This window comes from Coregonus lavaretus (genome assembly GCF_964263955.1).
Source record: "Coregonus lavaretus genome assembly, chromosome: 16".
Lineage (NCBI taxonomy): Eukaryota > Metazoa > Chordata > Actinopteri > Salmoniformes > Salmonidae > Coregonus > Coregonus lavaretus.
The window spans coordinates 22,681,061-22,702,633 of record NC_140003.1 but is presented as its reverse complement, the minus strand read 5'-3'; the positions used below and the strand labels follow the sequence as shown (position 1 = coordinate 22,702,633).

At 37.7% G+C, this 21,573-nt stretch overlaps 4 protein-coding genes across 4 annotated transcripts; all 4 read right to left on the bottom strand.

Moving 5' to 3' along the window:
* Positions 1 to 1,475: 1,475 nt before the first annotated feature.
* LOC311144118 (gamma-crystallin M1-like) lies at positions 1,476 to 14,662 on the bottom strand (the record flags this gene model as incomplete). Its single annotated transcript, XM_084180093.1, has 3 exons — positions 1,476 to 1,775; positions 2,179 to 2,430; positions 14,648 to 14,662. 3 exons carry the CDS (start codon positions 14,660 to 14,662, stop codon positions 1,476 to 1,478), a joined length of 567 nt encoding a protein of 188 aa, XP_084036219.1.
* Positions 9,287 to 10,222, bottom strand: LOC311143374 (gamma-crystallin M2-like; the record flags this gene model as incomplete). Its single annotated transcript, XM_084179211.1, has 3 exons — positions 9,287 to 9,559; positions 9,830 to 10,072; positions 10,214 to 10,222. The coding sequence occupies 3 exons, from the start codon at positions 10,220 to 10,222 to the stop codon at positions 9,287 to 9,289; spliced, it is 525 nt and encodes a 174-aa protein (XP_084035337.1).
* Positions 14,663 to 16,144: 1,482 nt separating the features above from the next.
* On the bottom strand, positions 16,145 to 17,443 carry LOC311143438 (gamma-crystallin M2-like; the record flags this gene model as incomplete). Its single annotated transcript, XM_084179255.1, has 3 exons — positions 16,145 to 16,417; positions 16,938 to 17,180; positions 17,435 to 17,443. 3 exons carry the CDS (start codon positions 17,441 to 17,443, stop codon positions 16,145 to 16,147), a joined length of 525 nt encoding a protein of 174 aa, XP_084035381.1.
* Positions 17,444 to 19,570: 2,127 nt separating this feature from the next.
* LOC311143437 (gamma-crystallin S-1-like) lies at positions 19,571 to 20,682 on the bottom strand (the record flags this gene model as incomplete). Its single annotated transcript, XM_084179254.1, has 3 exons — positions 19,571 to 19,843; positions 20,218 to 20,460; positions 20,671 to 20,682. 3 exons carry the CDS (start codon positions 20,680 to 20,682, stop codon positions 19,571 to 19,573), a joined length of 528 nt encoding a protein of 175 aa, XP_084035380.1.
* Positions 20,683 to 21,573: the final 891 nt, after the last annotated feature.

The window sequence follows — 21,573 nt, the reverse complement described above, 5'->3', positions numbered from 1 at the left end:
TCGACCATGAAGGCCTGATTCACACAGTCCCCTCTGAACAATTGATGTTGAGATATGTATGTTACTTGAACTCTGTGAAGCATTTATTTGGGCTGCAATTTCTGAGGCTGGTAACTCTAATGAGCTTATCCTCTGCAGCAGAGGTAACTCTGGGTCTTCCATTCCTGTGGCGGTCCTGATGAGAGCCAGTTTCATCATAGCGCTTGATGGTTTTTGTGACTGCACTTGAAGAAATGTTCAAAGTTCTTGAAATTGTCCGTATTGACTGACCTTCATGTCTTAAAGTAATTATGGACTGTCATTTCTCTTTGCTTATTTGAGCTGTTCTTGCCATAATATGGACTTGGTCTTTTACCAAATAGGGCTATCTTCTGTATACCCCCCCTACCTTGTCACAACACAACTGATTGGCTCGAACGCATTAAGAAGGAAAGAAATTCCACAAATTAACTTTTAACAAGACACACCTGTTAATTGAAATGCATTCCAGGTGACTACCTCATGAAGCTGGTTGAGAGAATGCCAAGAGTGTGCAAAGCTGTCATCAAGGCAAAGGGTGGCTATTTGAAGAATCTCAAATCTCAAATATTTTTTGATATGTTTAACCCTTTTTTGGTTACTACATGATTCCATATGTGTTATTTCATAGTTTTGATGTCTTCACTATTATTCTACAATGTAAAAAATAGTTAAAAAAATAAAGAAAAACCCTTGAATGAGTAGGTGTGTCCAAAGTTTTGACTGGTAGTGTATATGAAACATATTAAAAATGAATTTATATTTATTTTTAAAAAATTGTTACAAAAATACATATTTTTTATTATATGGAATATAATTAATAAAATAATTTTCCAGTTGTTCCAATAAAATGTACATTAAGGTAAAGGGCTTTATAAAGGGACAATAAGTCGTTTATAAAATTTTAATTATTAGTTTATAGATGAGATAAATAGCTAAACAGTTATACCAAAATGTTTGAAATTATGTGATTGTTATATTGGTGCTTGCAAAATAGTGAGCTTATATATTTTTGCAATGTTATTGATTACTACTTAAATTAATACTAGTGCAGCCATGTAAGCTCAGGCAACCAGCTAAATGACAAGCACATCATTTCAACCATTCTATTATAAGTATTTATTACTGATATGAAAAACTATCTATGAACTACCGTAAATAACAAACATTAAAAAATAACTTTACAAAAGCATTCAGGTATGACCTGAAACTTGGAGAGCAGCTTGCTCAATTTAAAAGGTTTGCTTGAAGATGTTGTACCATGTGTACCCTACTAGCTACTTAAACTGCACATGCCCATGTAATCACTGTGGGAATATTTACAAAGCTTCAGTGATATTTTAAATATGGCGTGCAATTTGTTTTGCCTTAAGATGAATACTGGCATGAAAATCAGACAGACAATTTAGTTATGAAAGATCTTCAATTATTTTATTACCATGAACAATTAAAGACATTTAATTGCACATATCATTGATACGCTTCATGCTCATGAATCTCATGGATCCCTGGCTCATGCCACCCATGCCCATGCTCATCTCCCTGAAGTTCCTGTACTCTCCAGGCCTCATGTACATCATCCTGCCTCTGTAGTGGGGCTGCTCGTACATCAGCCAGTGGCCGTCCATCACGTTGCAGGACTGGCAGTCGGACATGCGGAAACGATCCATGATGGAGTCACAGTCGTCCATCAGCTCCATCATCTGACCTCCGAAGTTCTCCCTCTCGTAGATCCTCATCCTGAAGGATCCTCTGTGCTGTAATGCAATATTTTAAAAACACAACATTATTTTAGGATGCTTATGTGCTTTGAATGTTGTATATTTAAGCAATAAGGTACGAGGAGGTGTGGTATATGGCCAATATACCACGGCTAATGGCTGTTCTTAGGCACGACGCATCACAGGGTACCTGGTTACAGCCATTAGCCGTGGTATATTGGCCATATACCACAAACCCCAGAGGTGCCTTATTGCTATTATAAACTGGTTACTAAAGTAATTAGAGCAGTAAAAACAAATGTTTTGTCATATCCATGGTATACGGTCTCATCTACCACCGCTGTCAGCCAATCAGCATTCAGGACTGGAACCACCCAGTTTATAACTTCAAATAGGCAATTGCACTATAATGTATCATCTATGAGATAAGATGTCTTACCTGGGGTATCATTCTGCAGGACCTGATGTTGTCGAACATCATGCCCATGCTCATCATGCGCTGCATGTCAGGGTACTCTCCCCTCCTCATGAAGAACTGCTGGCCCATGAAATTGTTGCGCTCATACACCATGAAGCAGCCGCTCTCAACCCTGCAGGACTGGCAGCGGGACATGTAGGGGGACATGTCAGGGCAGTCGCTCATGCACTCATAGTTGCGGCCCTGGAAGTTCCTCTCCTCGTAGAAGATAATCTATAGGAAAAGGGGGACATATAACATTTCCTGAAAATATTAAAAATCATCAAGGCTAATTGCATTTTTAGACTCTGGGTAACATTGAATTACTGAATTCCCATAAGTACTGATTCCTCTAACAGATAGCTAAATAATGTTACTGTACTATTATATTTACAGAATATAGGATGTACATTTCACTTTTGTAAAACTGTAGCCTACATGTAGCTACTGTGAGTCAGATCAGATTACCTTGCCCATGTTGGTGGTTGGTGGTTGACAGTGGATCAGCTTGTACTTCTACCGTCATTCTGTGGTCATTTTATACAAAAACCAGCGGTCCATGATGTGTTGTTATTCAAATTATCCAAAGCTGATGATTGAGCAGTATGACGGCTTTCGCTGAACAGGGCCTATGAAGTGTAACAATGGTTTTCATCCATACATTTCTGGCAGTGATGACCTGTGTTGTCTGTTTCATTATAAGCATCACTTTTGTGAACGCTTATCAGTAAGAATGTTCTTTGCATACAGTATGGTCCAATAATGGAGGATGTACAGTAGAGAACTGAGATGAGGTCGATTTCCAGTACACATCTCTGTTGAACACACAGAGACCAATTTTACAGTTATAGTGAAAGAATATGTGAGTTTATGATGTCCTCAATCTAGTATACTGGTCATGTTTGAACAGCACTTTTATAATGATTTTATCTACTTGAAATAATAATATTTTAATATACAACTATATCATCTTATTCATAGCTGTTCTCTCCCTTAGTAAAGGAAATGGTTGTTTAACCTGCCTGTAAATTGCATTTGTCATTGATCATTTGAGTTTATCCACTGGATAGTGTACAGATAAATTAATTGAATAATTTTTGTTTAATGAAATTAGGATATGAATTGGTTTTGATGGGTGATTGATTTACAATGACAACAGTTATAACTTCAAGTCACAAGTGCTTGTATTTCATTCAGTCCAAAAACATAATTGGGACTGAAAGGTGCTGGCGTTTATGTGAGACTTGCATGTGAATGTTTGATTGTTCTGTTAAATTTTGAATTTTCACTAACCAGGTTTCCATCCAACCTTTTTATGCCAGTAAAGTACATGTTGGATAAAACATGTCATGACAGTCCTGATGGAAACAGGAAATTTGACGGTAAACTTTCCAAATGTCGACAAAACAAAATACGCTAGACAAGGTGGGATCTTTTTGTGCTGGTAAAATTAATATTGCGAGAAATGGCGATGGAAACGCCTTCATGCGCAAATATTGATATAATAACCATCATATCGAAGTAAACCTGGTGTCACGCAATGATATGTTGTGTGGTCCTCCCACTACGACTCAGGAAAGCACGCAGTTTATTAGGCTACAGATGAAATAAGTTATGATGAACTTCACAGGGTGGTGAAAGTACACGGTGATGAGCTTGATGCTCCTTTCCAATAAATATTGAGGGTCTTATTCTTGTGCCATTTGACAAATACAAATTATCTCGCTCTCATCATGTAGGCTATACCCATACTGTATCTGCGAGCTGTTGGCTAACACGCACATGTCAAGACCAGAGTGGGCACATTCACTATATAACACAACATTTCTTCTGACAAAATCATCAGTAGAGTTGAAAATGTGATGGAAACGAGTGGAGGCTGCTGAGGGGAGGACGGCTCATAAAAATGGCTGGAACGGAGTAAATGGAATGGCATCAAACACATTGAAACCATGTGTTTGATGTATTTGATACCATTCCACCTATACCCTCCAGCCAATACCACAAGCCCGTCCTCCCTAATTAAGGTGTCACCAACCTCCTGTGATGGAAACCCATTTAACTCGTATTTTTTATTGGGTTCATGAGAATTTAACCACAAAAGTTATTTTTATGTGCACTACATCATCACACACAGACTTTTAACAGTCAATTTGATGAAAACACGTCTTTGGTGGGAAGATTTGGTGGGGAAATGCGTATATTACTTTTATGCAAATTTTTGAATATTCACATGAAAGTATTTCACCAGTTGGTTGGAAACCTAGCTAGTAACTTGTTATTTCTCTCATGTCACTTTCATTTTATGCAATATGTGTAATTCTACAGAATTGGTGCAAATTGGGGAACTTACATCACACGTCTTCCAACTCTATGGTCACGGTTAATGGCTGTATTCGCCATACGACCAATGAATTAAGTGCCACATTTTAATGTTATTTAACATAGCTTTTTGTATTATAATAATGAGTTACCAGTCAAAGGTTTGGACACACCTACACATTCCAGGGTTTTTCTTTATTTTTCAAGACATCAAAACTATGAAATAACACATATGGAATCATTTAGTAACCAAAAAAGTGTTAAAAAATCAAAATACATTTTATATTTGAGATTCTTCAAAGTAGCCACCCTTTGCCTTGATGACAGCTTTGCACACTCTTGGCATTCTCTCAACCAGCTTCATGAGGTAGTCACCTGGAATGCATTTCAGTTAATAGGTGTGCCTTGTTAAAAGTTAAGTTGTGGAATTGATTTCCTTCTTAATGCGTTTGAGCCAATAATTTGTGTTGTGACAAAGTAGGGGTGGTATACAGAAGATAGCCCTATTTGGTAAAAGACCAAGTCCATATTATGGCAAGAACAGCTCAAATAAGGAAAGAGAAACGACAGTCCATCGTTACTTTAAGACATGAAGGTCAGTCAATCCGAAAAATTTCAAGAACTTTGAAAGTTTCTTCAAGTGCAGTAGCAAAAACCATGAAGCGCTATGATGAAACTGGCTATCATGAGGACCGCCACAGGAAAGGAAGACCCAGAGTTACCTCTGCTGAAGAGGATAAGTTCATTAGAGTTACCAGCCTCAGAAATTGCAGCCTAAATAAATGCTTCATGGAGTTCAATTAACAGACACATCTCAACATCAACTGTTCAGAGGAGACTGCGTGAATCAGGCCTTCATGGTTGAATTGCTGCAAAGAAACCACTACTAAAGGACACCAATAAGAAGAGACTTGCTTGGGCCAAGAAACACAAGCAATGGACATTAGACTGGTGGAAATCTGTCCTTTGGTCTGATGAGTCCAAATGTGAGATTTTTGGTTCCAACCACCGTGTCTTTGTGAGCCGCAGAGTAGAACGGATGATCTCTGCATGTGTGGTTCCCACCGTGAAGCATGGAGGAAGAGGTGTGATGGTGTGGGGGTGCTTTGCTGGTGACACTGTTGGTGATTTATTTAGAATTCAAGGCACATTTAACCAGAATGGCTACCACAACATTCTGCAGTGATACGCCATCCCATCTGGTTTGCGCTTAGTGGGACTATCATTTGTTTTTCAACAGGACAATGACCCAACACACCTCCAGGATTCCATATGTGTTATTTCATAGTTTTGAGGTCTTCACTATTATTCTACAATGTAGAAAATAGTAAAAATAAGAAAAACCCTGGAATGAGTAGGTGTGTCCAAACGTTTTACTGGTACTGTATGTACACTGAATTCTTCAGGGCATAGAGTACAAGGTGTCGAAAGCGTTTCACAGGGACGCTGGCCCATGTTGACTCCAATGCTTCCCACAGTTGTGTCAAGTTGGCTGGATGTCCTTTGGGTGTGGACCATTCTTGATAGAAACGGAAAACTGTTGAGTGTGAAAAACCCAGCAGTGTTGCAGTTCTTGACAGAAACCGGTGAGCCTGGCACCTACTGTCATACCCTGTTCAAAGGCACTCAAATATTTTGTCTTGCCCATTTACCCTCTGAATGGCGCACAAACACAATCCATGTCTCAATTGTTTCAAGGCTTCAAAATCCTTCTTTAACCTGTCTCCTCCCCTTCATCTACACTGATTGAAGTGGATTTAACAAGTGACATCAATAAGGGATCATAGCTTTTACCTAGATTCACTTGGTCAGTCAATGTCATGGAAAGAGCAGGTGTTCTTGAAGTTTTCTATACTCAGTGTATATACTACTCACACACTTTGTTTGTATTGCATATTTGAAATATTTACCTGAATTCCTAATCCACCCCACTCAATTTCTTACTACCGAAACATAGTGGCAAAAGTTGCAATAAAGGGAGAACCATGCACAGTGTGATCATTTAGATTTTCAAAAGCTTTAAATTGAATTTAGATAAATATAATCTATATTGTTCTCTGTAAAATGTTCAATGTTGATTGTATGAATCTGAAACTTGTTGATTGATTGAATTACTTATGCGTCTAATCAATTAAGTTGTTAGATGTTTCAATTATCACTTTACCTATCTTTATTTGGCAAAATAACGTGTTTCTGTGTCGTGTCAATCATAGAGGACTCTAGATGGATATAACGCGCTTTAGTATAGACATTACCATTGAGGGCTTCCAATATTTGAAAGTAATGAACTGGGTGAGATTAAATATTTACATTTTAGTCATTTAGCAGACGCTCTTATCCAGAACAATTTACAGGAGCAGTTAGGGTTAAGTGCCTTGCTCAAGGGCACATCAACAGATTTCTAACTTAGTCGGCTCTGGGATTTTAACCAGTGACTTTTCAGTTATTGGCCCAACTCTCTTAACTGCTAGGCTACCAGCCAATGATCAGAGATTGTCGTTTTCAAATTGATTTGCCTATTGTTTGTAAACCAAAGAAAATGGTAATATCCAGCCAAGACCAAGATTTATACCCGGACATTGGTCTCAAGAGCCAGACCCAGTGAGTTGAGACCATGACAATTTAAAGACTGAATTTATGTGGTCTTGAGTGTTCTCAAGACCAAGACCACTAGCTCAAGAGTCCATGGGCCCTTTCTTCAATTGTAAGAAACTCTAGTAGAGTAAACTCGAGTACAGTACAGTATAGTAGTAGAGCACAGCACAGTAGAGTTCAGTAGAGTAGGGTACAGTAGAGTAGAGTAGGGTACAGTACAGTACAGTACAGTACAGTACAGTACAGTAGAGTAGAGTAGAGTAGAGTAGAGTAGAGTAGAGCACAGTACAGTACAGTACAGTACTGTACAGTAGAGTACAGTAGTTTATTTGTTTATTCATTTATTAGGATCCCCATTAGCTACTGCACATGCAGCACTCTTCCTGGGGTCCACATAAAACATACAAATACATGACAAAAGTACTGAACTATAATAGACAACAACAACATAACATTACATTAAATAAATAGAAATAAAATAAGAGTTATATATAGGAAAGACACCAAGAGACAACAAAAATATTATTTACACACTATTCATATATACTGTACATATTCATATTCAGTAGAGTAGGGTACAGTACAGTACAATACAGTAGAGCATAGTACAGCAGAGTACAGTACAGTAGAGTACAGTAGAGTAGAGTACAGTAGGGTACAGTACAGTAGAGCACATTATAGACGTCTATGTTTTGGCCAAATACTGTAGATGTACATTTTTGGGTTCTCGGAGGGTTGGAGCCCCCCTGCTGGCTAAGCATCTTAATAGTCTACACTTTTTCACAGACGCCATAACGGCACAGATACAAAGATGAGACCTCTATATATCTCTATGGTGTCAATTGTTTCGGTTGTGACCGTTTCGGTTTGGACAATTTTGGCTTATTTTGGACTTTAAAGAATCCCCATTGCTGACATATTAGCTGGCTATCTTTCATTTGGACAGATGTTCTTCCAGCAAACATGTTTTTGTCCTAAAACCGTACGTTTACATATTTCTTATATTTTAGATGTTCGGTAGTGACAAAATACATGAAGATTTACCAACTTGCTCACTAATTTTCTCCAAAATGTTTGCAGACTACTACTCACCATGTGGTCAAGCTGGAGAGGGGTGCAATGAAAGTTATTTATCTTACAATTACCTCATATAAATGTTCTAACATTTGTCAAACCCTTTTACATTTACATCAAACATTTTAGTCCACCAGTGACAGGATCAATAATGGTTGAGGATTCACATAATATGATTTAGTTCTGATTGAAGTGATTACTCAACTGATATCAAGTAATAACTCAACTCGTGTTAATGATAATGATGGTCTTTACTTTTTATGAGGCCTTTTTATACATAGCTGTGTCACAAAGTCCTTTGCAGGACATCAAATCTTTACCATTGTTTAAGATTATTTTAAGATTATTTATAAGTGTGGTCTTTTTTGTATGTGAAAAGCCTTATTATTTTTATACTATACTGGAAGTCTGTATTTCTAAGGCAGTCCCTAGGTACAAACCACTTTTTGTAACAATTTATATTAACTTTCATAAAGAAGCCATTATAAATTCTAAATATGTATAAATGCTTTACAAATTATTATAAATGCTTAGGAATTGTACTCCTTGTAATGAGTAATGAAATACTTATTTATTAATATTTTCTTAATGCTATGGTGTTAAACTTTAGATTCAATATTTTCTGAGTTATACTTTCGTTCTTTATTCTTAATGGTGTTTCCTTCTAAACATGATGTTGTCATGCCTGCCTCCTTAGATAGTCATTTATGGTAGCTAAGGCCATTTGATTTTAGTGTCCAAAAGTCTAGTAGTCTGAAAACAGTGACCTCCAGAATTAGTGGGGTATGTTTTCAGGTTTTCAAGTACTCTAGTTGGTCAATAAATGAGATACTGGATTCTAGGCCATAATTAAGTGGTATTTGATTATTGTTTGCACAAGTAATGACCTGACCTTGATTGAATAATTACTGAATATGGTAGTGCCATTTTATACTAACTTATGAGAAACCACAAAAACACAGTGAACATTTAATGAATAATAATTATTTGAATAATGAATATTTAAACAAATCAAAAATCATTCATACACAAAGGGATTAAAAATGGAACCATTTTAATAACTAAGCATGTATTTACAGCAAGTCCATGAGCAGAATGGCTAAAAGTCAGTGACCCGTCTAAAGGAGCCTACAATGGCGCAGGTGGCGCACCATTCGCGGTATCTCCTGTACTCTCCGGCTCTTAGGAAGTACTGTCGGCCCCGGTAGTTGGGATACTCGTAGAAGATCCAGAAGCCGTTCATGATATTACAGGAGTAGACGTGGCGGTGGTGGAAACGATCAGACACACAGGGACAGTCGTCCATGAACTCCATCATGTGGCCACTGAAGTCGGCCTTCTCGTAGATTCGCATCCTATAAGAACCCCGGTACTGTGGAACAACAGGAAGAACAATCAAAATGGCATCCAGTGGATACCGAACAGAGAGTAGATGGACATTATAATTTCAAGACGCCGTTAAATATCAAAATCCATTTCCTGGATAATTCCAGGAAGTTCATAAATCTAAAGCATAAACAGAGATAATTTGAGAGTGATAAATTATGTTCTTATCCTTGCTCCAACTCTCTTGTCTTGATAATAATCTTCAGGTTCCTTTTGTTGCCTCAGTAAAGCTTCCACATATCCGGTCAGAACTTACCATTGGAATCATACGGCATGATCGGATACAGCTACTGAAGCCCATCCAACGCTGATAATCAGGATATTCTCCCCTTCTCATGTAATACTGGTGGCCCATGTAGTTGGGGCGCTCATAGATCATAAAACAGCCGCTCTCCACCCTGATGGAGTTACAGCGGCTGAAGTAGGAGTGCAGGTCTGTGCAGTCATTGCTGCACTCATAACTACGACCTTGGAAGTTCCTGTCCTCGTAAAAAGTAATCTGCAAATCAAGAAAATCCAATGATAAGTTTCACTTTGGGCTGACATGGTGGGGTGGGAAAATATACTGAACACATTATAGAGCAGAGAATAGTAAAATGGTCAGAGTTTACAGTTCATTAGCACAGGGGAAAAGTCCTACCTTGCCCATGGTCTCCGTTGGAGAGATTCCACATGTTTTCAGAGCTTTTTATACTACCTCTTGACAAACAAAGTATTGTTATTCAAATGCTCACATAGTTATAATTCAGGGTACTGGCACATGTTTACCTTTTTGTTGTAGCACAACATTGGGTGAGAAATATGGATTTGTATTTGGGGAAAAAAAGGATAAATAATTACTGGTTTGGTGTTTTGACATGCATAGACAAAGGAAAAGACTAGTATGGTATCCACACGTCCAATGGACAATAGGTACAGAACAATATGGAACAGCCCTTTAGCATTAAATATGTTGCGCAACACTAGAGGTAGCCATTCACTCTCTCTTCTCATCTGCATTTGCAACCCATTTTATGCAAATTAGTACATTTAGAAAGATTGCATCCTGCGTGTAACACATGGACTATTTACAGTACATGATGTGTGAATATTCAATGTGTCATGGGTTACTTACTGTACATGAATCACAACACCAACATGATTAGAAACAGAATATTACTATAACTACATTATTACCAACCACTACCACCACCTTTACCATTACTAGTACACCTCTCCTCCCTGTAGTTAAAACAATTCAAAAGTGAGATTTAACTAATTTTTCCCACATTCTAGCAATTCTTCTCAAACCATAGCATAACTTACCATATCCACTGCCAAGGACAGTCCAAAACCTCTTCCTTACTGGCCCTGCTTAGCTACGCTCTTCCCATGACCATCCTTGACTAATTGCAGCTTGCTTTTATGCAGTAAACAAGCCATTTGTTTGTGTCATTCCTTTATCCCTAGAAATACCAATCACCTCTGTGTTTCAATTTTAGCATGAAAGTAAACAATGACACTGTGCTGGAAAGCTAAATGTAATTTCATGAACATTACATAGGTATCTAGTCAATGGTAGTTGGCTATGCTGTAGGCCTATGTCAATAACAGCCAAGTAATGAAGCGAAGGTTGATATAATATCGTTTGGTTTTTTATGACAGGCCATGTACAAAACTACTTATTATTTTGGCAGGCTGATAGAAAGCTAACTGAAAAGCCACATTTACCCCATAATACGTTTAAGAAACACTTTAATCACAAACAGTACTTGTGACATCCAGATCAAAACATTTAATTGTCCCTAAATACTCATGGTTGTTCCATGAAAGGCCTGAAGGTTCTACCATGAAATCTGTGAATGTTAGAGCCTCGTATTTCACAACTTTGTATAAGAACTGTCTTGTAATGTGAATGGGGATGTGACAGTAGGATACAAAAAATGTCTGGCTTTAGTGTAAACCCAGTGGTCAAAGCTGGTTGAAATGCAGCCATTGGACTAGTTGTAATCTAGTTGTAATGTCATTTCAACCTGTTTTGCCCACTAGGAAGGGTCCAGTTGTACCTCACAAGCCCCAGAGACTAGAAGAGTGTCTAGTTATTGGCCATGCTTTGTTGTCGTCTATAGTTACTTCATGTGCCCATGCAGAACTGCTGTATCATTCAGAGACTGGGTTCATGCACTGAACAAAGAAGTAGGAAACTTTTCCATCTCACTTCATGAAGGATCCCAGGACATTCGTGGTGCCTGTTGGACATAAATGATCATGTGACCTATACATGTCTTATCCATTACTTTACTTTACTTTTGGAACTTTTACATGAACATTGTGAATGTTATCTGTTATCTGAATCTGTCTTATCTTACTCCACATCTTATTGCTTTATTACTTGGCTGTTAAACACAAGATTACTTTATGTTGGGGGGAGTAAAGTGTGTCAAGCTGTGACAACATGTGGTACCACTACGAAGACTGTGGTAAGTGGAGCAGAGAGTCAGTTAGGTTTATTGGTATGTTAAAGAATTCTCAAGACGTTTAACGCACACTATGTAGTCGATATACCAAGACAAAATGCAGCTTAAGAAATATTGCCCTTAGAAATATTGAAATAAAAATAATTGTCTTTTAGAAATATTGTTGGTTATAGTACATAGCTCATTAAACTCAGCATCTAACCAGAGAATGATCTAGTTTCCTTATATTATTTTCCTTTCCTTGGTTTTGTTATATCTATATTATCGATTATGTTATATATTTTTATATTTCTATTATTTGATAGGAGCATTCTTGTAAACAAGCTGCATTCATATATAATTAAATATGCCATATACATAAGATCAAATGAATAAATAAGATCAAAACGACCTTATAAAAATCGGATTCTTATCTTTTAACTATAGCAGGTACAGAGAAAGCAAAGGAAGTGATTAACAGGTATCTGAATTATGGTTTATCAATACATTTTTATGATACATGATAATAATTGTATATGATTTAGGCACAGTTAAAGTTCCAATTCCAGGAGGCCAATGTGACTCATCATTATTGATGGGATGCCTCAAATTCACTACGTTCTCCAGTCAGCACTATTGTATACAGTCTACTTCTTTTAGGATCATGGTGTGGATCAATTCAGCCACAATACATGTACAGCTGGCTAATCCCTTATGGGGCACCAAACAGGGAGAGAGTGGATTCATGCTTTGTCTGTTTAACAGACCAAAACACACTAGGCCAAAGTACAAGAGCGATAGCTGTAGCTAGACCTACATTATTTTGCCAATAAATGTATTTTCCCACTTATAATGTGGTGTTTAGTGATCAATCTCTACTTTTTGACATGAGTTACCAGAACAAAAAAATATTCTAGTAATTAGGTGTTTTTATATGTAACAAGGAACGTACATGGTTGTGGTGCTGTACTGATTTGTGTGGGATTTAGATATATAGAGCCTACTGTAGAACAATAAATAATATATCTCAAATGCTCTATCAAGAAACGCATTTGGACTGCATAATGAGGTTTATTGAAATCAGCAAACTTTGTATGAGTTATCAGTGAGGGTTTCTAGCAACGGGGTTGAGTTCTGAGAAGATACCAATGGCCTTCTCAAAGAGAAGTAAAAGACATAAAACAGAGTTTTTTTTTATTACGAATCAAAGTTTATTGTGGACAGTGACAGTTGATAGTTCAAAATGGAGCTCTAGTTTAGTTGAAGTCGGTGATCCTTCTGAGGGAGCCGATCTTGGGGCTCAAGCCTCCCCAGTCGCTGAACCTCCTGTACTCGCCGGGCTTCACATAGTACTGCCTGCCCTTGTAGTTGGGCTGGTCGTACATCAGCCAGTGGCCATCCATGACGTTGCAGGAGTTGATGTCAGACATACGGAAACGGTCCTGGATGTTGGGGCAGTCGTCGCTTAGCTCGTTCATCTGGCCTCCCATGTCAGGACGATCGTACATTCTCATTCTGTACTGGCCACGGTGCTGTAAATGGATCAAACAGGTGTTGCATAGTTATTAGACAGTAACTGTATAGTTATTACATAGTTACTGCATAGTTATTACATAGTTACATCGTTTTTACATGGTTACTGTATACTGAAATGCAGTGTAATTTATATATTTCTTACATTTCATTAAATATAATGGTGATTTTAGAGATAAATGTTGCTAAAGGCTTTAGTTGTGATTTAGATGTATGTTATATTCAACAAATTTGTGACTGATTAATCTGATGGCAGCTTCATGTTATATGTAGGTAGCTTATTTATGCACCACCACTCTCTCATAATTAATCAATAAAATACATGTAATATAATTGCAGAATTGAAATGTATCTGGTTATGACTTTGGCTCTACTATAAAACTAAATGTATGCCATATATTTGCATAATTCATTGATCAACTGTTACTTTCCTTCAAACCACTTTACAACATGTTGGCCCTAGATGTATTACATGTATTACTTGTATTTGTTTTACTTGTATTTGTGTTACTTGTATATGTAGTACTTGTATTTATGTTACTTGTATTTGTAGTACTTGTACTTGTGTTACTTGTATTCGTGTTACTTGTATTTGTAGTACTTGCATTTGCATTACTTGTATTTTGAACCTCACTCACCATGGGGATCATACGGCAGGACCTGATGCAGTCGTTGATGCCAATCATTTGCTGGTTATCGGGGTACTCGCCCCTCCTCACGAAGTACTGGTTTCCCATGTAGTTGGGGCGCTCGTAGACCATGAAGCATCCACTCTCAACCTTGATGGAGTTGCAGCGGTTGAAGTAGGAGTGCAGGTCGGCACAGTCGCTGCTGCACTCATGAGAGCGACCCTGGAAGTTCCTGTCTTCGTAAAAGATGATCTGCAACCAACCACAACATCACAGAATATCATTATCCCTAGAACTACAGGACTACTGTTGCTAAACTGCATGAGATATGTCTGCTAAACTAGTTGCATTATTTTATGTATTTGTAGAAACTGTGCATGTAACATTTATTAAATACTATAAAATATTACTGTAAAATTGTTTCGTTTTAATGCATACAAATCTGGAAAGTTGTAAAACCATGGCCTTCTTTCTTACCTTTCCCATAGTCATGTTGGCGGTGGATGGGGGTGACGGCTCAATGCTCAATGTCCCTCAGTCCAGCACTGTCTTTTATTTTAAAAAACACAAACAGGGCAGCTGTGTGATTGCACAGCACAAAGTATTGTCATTCAAATATATCCCTTAGTCATAGTGATGATGTTTCAATGGTGAGGGTGGGTGAAAAAAATCTGTTTATGTATAGGTGGCCATGCGTAACCAGTTATTGTTCTATCCCCCATGTTCATCACAATTCTCAGAAAACACTACAGTATACCAGACTGATACAGTACACTGCACAGCATCAGCAAAACCTATCACCACCATATGAATTATACAGTGGTAGCCAGCTACATGTTAGACAGCCAATACACAGGCCATGAAATGAGAATCCACTTAGCCTAGTTTATTCATCTAATTCAATCTTTGTAGAATAAATACATGGTAATTATCAATTTAAAGTAGCATATGTATTATATACTGCATCTAATCAGAGCGATGAACATGGCCCACACAAGACATAGATCTACCTTTACCAACATGGTCTTACCTGTCCTCGATATTGAGAAGCCATCCATGGACACCTTTGCTTTATAAGTCACTGTTTCATAAAGTCAAGGTTACAACGCATAGGGACTGCAGATGAAAATAAACTAGGTAGCTCAAATCTGGTGAAACATTTGTTGTGCATGGTCCCTGACAAATATACCAATAAGATAAATAGCCAATCAATAGAGAGATCAGAATATGCATCTCTATAATAAACCCATATCTGGAAGACATTTTAATTGTGTGATATGCCATCTGGTAATTGTGGTGGGATTATTGAATAGTTAATTACTAGAATATCCGAGTTCCATGTTTCCATTTGTTTATTGTAGCATTGAGTCATTGGTCAAGAACAGAGCCAGAGACTTGCTACCATTTGCAGACTGAATGTGATCAAATGATATAGTCAGTGATCATCATTGATAAGTATTGGTCCATCAGATACAATTGTCAATATTACATCAAAGTGAAAATATTTTTTTGAATCTGATCAGCTGAACATGCCATAAAAATACAGGCAATTTAAAATGGTGAAGATTGCATTGCATTGGTCCTCTTTGTTTTTGTCTGAAGATATTCCAAAGTATCATTTTTGCCCATAGGCTTTGTTATCAGTTGTCTCTCCTTGGAACAACTTATATCCCATCATGTCGTTGAGGTTTGTTCGACATCTTCTCTGATTTCATTTTCACCTTCTCTATACTTTTATGTTTGCATTTTATCCCAAGAACAGGAAATTAGATTATCCATTAATGTCCAGTGACGGTGGGGTATACGATCTCTTGACTTCAGTGATTGTATAACTCAAATGATAGCAAGATGGCTTGATATCAGGTTGATGTTGGGTTGAATATTGATATTCAAAGAGTTATTGTCGCACCATGATTCCTAGCTATCCGCAGAGGAGGTAGCCACAACGTCCAATGAATTGAGAGGAGGGTATGTTTAGTAGTCCATGATTCGTCGAATGGAACCCACTCTGGCACTCCTGCCGCCCCATTCGCTGAATCTCCTGTAATGCCCAGGCTTTATAAGGTACATCCTTCCCCTGTAGTTTGGGTGCTCGTAGAACAGCCAGTTTCCTCCTTTCACATTGCAAGAGAAAATGTCATTGATGTGGAAACGATCCATGACGCTGGGACAGTCGTCCACCAGATCCATTATCTGCCCACCATACTCTATTCTCTCAAAGAGACGTATGTTGTAGGATCCAGGCACCTGTTATTGATTTGAGAAGGTGAAAAAACTATTATAATTGTGCAATCTTAGAACTTCTATCTTTATGTGATAATCAGAGGAGCATTACAAATCATTATGGTTACACACCCCCACCCCTGCACACACACACCTACACCAACTTGTTACACGTGTAATAAGTGACATTTAATCACAAGACAATTTAGCAATGATCTCTCAGGAGCATGTTTACCCAGAATTCCACACACGTTATAATTTGCATAATTTCCACCCCAAATTAGAATGCTCCAAGTTTACTTTTTGAGAGTGAAATATATACAGAGTACACTATACTTATATCTGAACATACTTTTATAGCAAATGTACTATTTGTACTATATGAAAGTGAAATAAACATATAATACAAGTAAATGTTTTGCTTTTAGTTCAGGAAAAAGTTAACTGGTGCAATATACATTTATGAACTTTTGATAAACTGTTGATAAATACACATTTATTAACTTAATTTTCATAAGGGCAGTCATACAAACAGAGAGCTCACCAAGGAGATGATGTGGCACGAGTTGATGTTGTCATTGATGCCCATCCAACGATGGTAGTCAGGATACTCTCCTCGACACAGGTAGTACTGGTGGCCGGTGTAGTTGGGCTTCTCAAAGATCATGAAGCATCCACATGTCACCTTGATGGAGTTACACCGGCTGAGAAGGCCAAGCATGTCTGTGCAGTCACCACTGCACTCAAAGTGACGGCCACCATAGTTCTTGTCTTCGTAGAAGATGATCTAGGCATAAAGTTGATATCATGTTGTTAATATTCATAAAGACAGAACATTAATCAAGGATTGATACAAAGAATAGATGATCAAGGATAAGATTCATCCTTTCAATTCTAATAAATGGTGGTACAAGAATACCAGAACACAAAAACACCCACATGAATTCAATGGGAATGCCTGAAATTGATATTGCCATCAACACCCTTTTTACTATCCTAGTCTATGTTGACTTGGTGTACATAGCTGTTTTGAAGGCTTACCTTCCCCATGGTAGCTGGGCTGGTTGTGCCTTGTCGGTGTGGTCTGCCCAGCCCTTTGAAGACTCCACCTGTCACATATATAGTGAACGTGAATTGCAGACTCCGCATGTGCCATTCATATTGTAATACCCAGTGGTCTTTTGCACTTAGTGTCATTGTGTTGTCCTGAAGAGGTCAAAGGGGAGGAGAAAATGTTGGGAACACTTTGTTCCCAAATGGACAGGTTATGGTGACATTTGGCTATGACCAGGAGATCATGTAGCTTTATTTTGTATGTACTCAAACATGACCATGAATGACAAGGTATCCATTGGTTGGTTTGGTTTCTTTCTTTTAGATCTGTGCCAGCCAATTATTTATGTGTCATTAGTTATAATTATTTGAAGTTATTCACTCTTTATGAAATATAGATTTCTCTATTAAATATATTATGTTATTTAATGTATTTTTGTGAAATAATTATATTTCATGGATTCTACATTCTACATGTTCACATTCTGTAATCACAACCATTACACTAAGTAAACCCATAGTAAAATATTTTAATGATAGACTAGAAAGGTTCATCCTATAGTGAATATCCCATACATCTTACCATGATATAATGAGCCAGTAATATAATAAGTAGGATTCACACAAGGAAAGATTTGGCCTGTTTTGTCTTTTTCACCTTTTTTATGATTCTGCTTCTCTTCTAATTGAAATGTGATGTTCTTTCCAATGTCTCCTCTACATAACTATACTTTCATGATTGGGTTGAACTGAACTATTTGGGATGGGGGGAATCTATCACACAGTTTTTTTTCTTCAGTATATAGTATAGGACAGTTTAGGTTTTTTTCAGTATAAAGTATATGACAGTATAGGTTTTTTTTCAGTATAGGTTATCTAAAATTATGTTTTTTGTTTAGATTTGTAATAAGTATGTTATTATCTGTACTATTATTTTGCAACCCTCAGTATAGAAATAGGACTACAGTGGGAGATCCTATTTCAAAAGCAGTTACAGAAATCCCAAATTGCCTGTCTATGTAGCTTGGCACTTAAAATATATGAATTAATGTTGTATTTTCTTAAATTAAATGTTATTATTTAATATTTTATTCATTAAATATTAAATATTAAGACTAAAGAGTGATGGTGGAATTGAAATACAAGTGTGATGTATGTTTACAAATGCATCTCTCAAAATGTTAAACTTAATGTGAGTGACATTTGTATATTACTTGAAAAGTATTTGAATTATTGTTTCAGTTATATAGGATAGTATGCTTACAATCAAACCCTTCACCCTATCCTTAATATCTATACAAACCTCTGATTTCTTTGTTCGATTCAGTTATTTGTAAGAAATTGTTCTTATATTTACTATTCTCCAAACAGAACATGTTCTCCAATAGCATTAGAACACTACTCGCTACTAGTTAGTATGTAATCAGACATATGAGCATACAAAATTGACTAACTATGATAGTTTATGCATAGACAAGATAGTTCTGGCCCTTCAAATATTTAGCTCTATAGGCTTCACATATCTACACCCTTGGCCTCCAGTGGAAGCAGGGAGGTCCTGATGCCTTTGAGGCCTAGAAGAGATAGCCACATAGTACCTTGTTACATTAGAAAGTGCTTTATGAATGCATTTATTGTGGATGTGTTACTCTGTGCAGCAGCCATAGATGCACAATATGGGGTAAAGTATGTTAATTCCATAAAGGAGGATAAACTTTTCACTTGAATGGCCTTTGTGTTTTTAAGCCATCTCAGAGTATCATTTTCTTATAAATCACTGGCTTTTAGACCGCTTTGAACTTTGGAACTTGTTTGTTTGGTTAACACTAAACAGTCAATTACATGAGGGTAGAGCATGAATGATCCAATACTGTATAATAGAGATCACGCCTTGACTCCTGTCTGATCAATGCCAATACTGCAATTGCTTTATTGAACCCTCTAAGCAGAGCGAGGATGTCGGGCATCGTGGTGCCACCCCTGCTGCTAACATCCACACTGGAGAGCAGGCCTGCAATGCTCAGAGAGCAAGAACAAAACTGAAAACACTTGAGCACTGACACCATTTTATTCAGTGTGTGAAACAAGGCATAAAGTAAACATTTTACAAGGACCCTTCCTTCCTTAGAGGTCCATAATGCGCCTGATGGAGCCAATCTTGGAGCTCATGCCTCCCCAGTCGCTGTATCTATGGTACTGGCCGGGCCTCAGGTAGTAGTGGCGTCCTCTATAGTTGGCCTGGTCGTACATTAGCCAGTGGCCGTCCATCACGTTGCAGGAGTTGAAGTCGGACATACGGAAACGGTCCATGCAGTTGGGGCAGTCATCATCCAGCTCCATCATCTGGCCTCCCATGTCAGAACGGTCGTACAGCCTCATCCTGAAGTTACCACGGTGCTGGAGGGGACAGAAAAGAGAACAGGTTATATTCCATGATAATCTGTGTTCTATATATAACTTTTCTTCATTGTTAACAAGCTTTATGAATCGTCAATACAAAAATGACTATTTAGATGCTCACAGAAAGGCTAGTAAGATGCAAAATGTAAATCTTAACGATTTAAGGAATTGAAGATTGATTATGTAATTGTTTGATATTGATGATTATCCACTAAGGATAACATGATACACCCCTCATAGATGGCTTGGTGATATACTATGATCAAAATCTAGATTATGTGTAAATAAACAATGATACAGTAAGTAGATCATATGTGTTTGAGAAATAATATGAGGATATCAATATCCTTTAGAATAATCTTGGACAGTACCATGGGGATCATGCGGCAGGACTTGACACAGTCATTCATTCCCAGCATGCGCATGTAGTCGGAGTACTCTCCCTTCCTCAGAAAGTGCTGGTGTCCCATGAAGTTGGGGCGCTCGTAGATCATGAACATACCGCTCACCACCCTGATGGATTGGCAGCGGTTGAACATGGAGTGAAGATCAGCGCAGTCACTCATGCACTCATGGTGACGGCCACCGAAGTTCTTGTCCTCGTAGAAGATTATCTGATGGAAGAACAGGAATCATTTTCAAGTAGCATTAATAAGAAAATCAATGGAAAAACAACAAAGTAAAGATGTGATATTAGGCAGCCAACAGATATACTGTATGATTAAATTACTCTAAATAACAACTTATATGTGGTTGTATGTTTAAATATACAATGTGTTTGTATATTTAGTTTCTGTAAATGTAAAATGGCCTAAAACACTAACCTTTCCCATCATATTTGCGGCTGGTTGGTGAGCTGCTCGTTCTGCTTGCTGTGCTGTTGGCCAATGAGGTGGCTTATCTTTATATACATTCCCGTAGGGGGAAAGGTAGCAAAGGTGTTGTTATTCAAATCAGTCATGGCAGCATGTCAGCACAAACACGACATACAGGAGTTTTGCTACTCTTGTTGTCATATCCAATCATGGTGATGGATGTGTTCACATCCTAGCGTCCAGAAAAAGCCACACACATCATTGACAGGCAGGCACTGGAAAGATCAATGGTCTGATGCCACAATTGCTAAACCAGACCAATGTTAGCAAGCAATTGAATTAAATGAAGTAATTTGCTGTCATATTGAATTTGATATTGTGTACTCAAATCATCACAAATGTATGCATGTCAATCACTTAAGGTTGATGGACTAAGTTTTTTATGTAATATAGCTATACTTTGTTGGTATAGTCAAAATACTTCATAGCCATCTAAAGTTGTATAGTCATCTTATAAAACAATTTGATCCGTGATTGTACATGTTTAGTTGGGTTGGTATGTTGATTGATAGATCTGAAAGCCATTTACTGTATATGATGAGTATATAGTTCTCTTTACAGGAAGTTACCAAACATGTGTTGCGATGTTATGTGTTATATATACATAGTAGGATGAAATGTCATGCTTTGTGTGTGGCCCATTTTTCTGATTGGGAGCTTTGCCAACGTGGTATGTTTTTACAGTGTGATCCTGTGTCACCCTATGTGGCACTTTTGAGCTTTACATGTGTGGTCCTATCTATGGCATAGAACCCTGGGTGAACTCATCTATAGGAGAGAGGCAGCCAATAGCACCCAGACCCCGCCCACCATCCGTCCATCCACCCTTCTCTCTAAAGTTGTGCAGAAGAG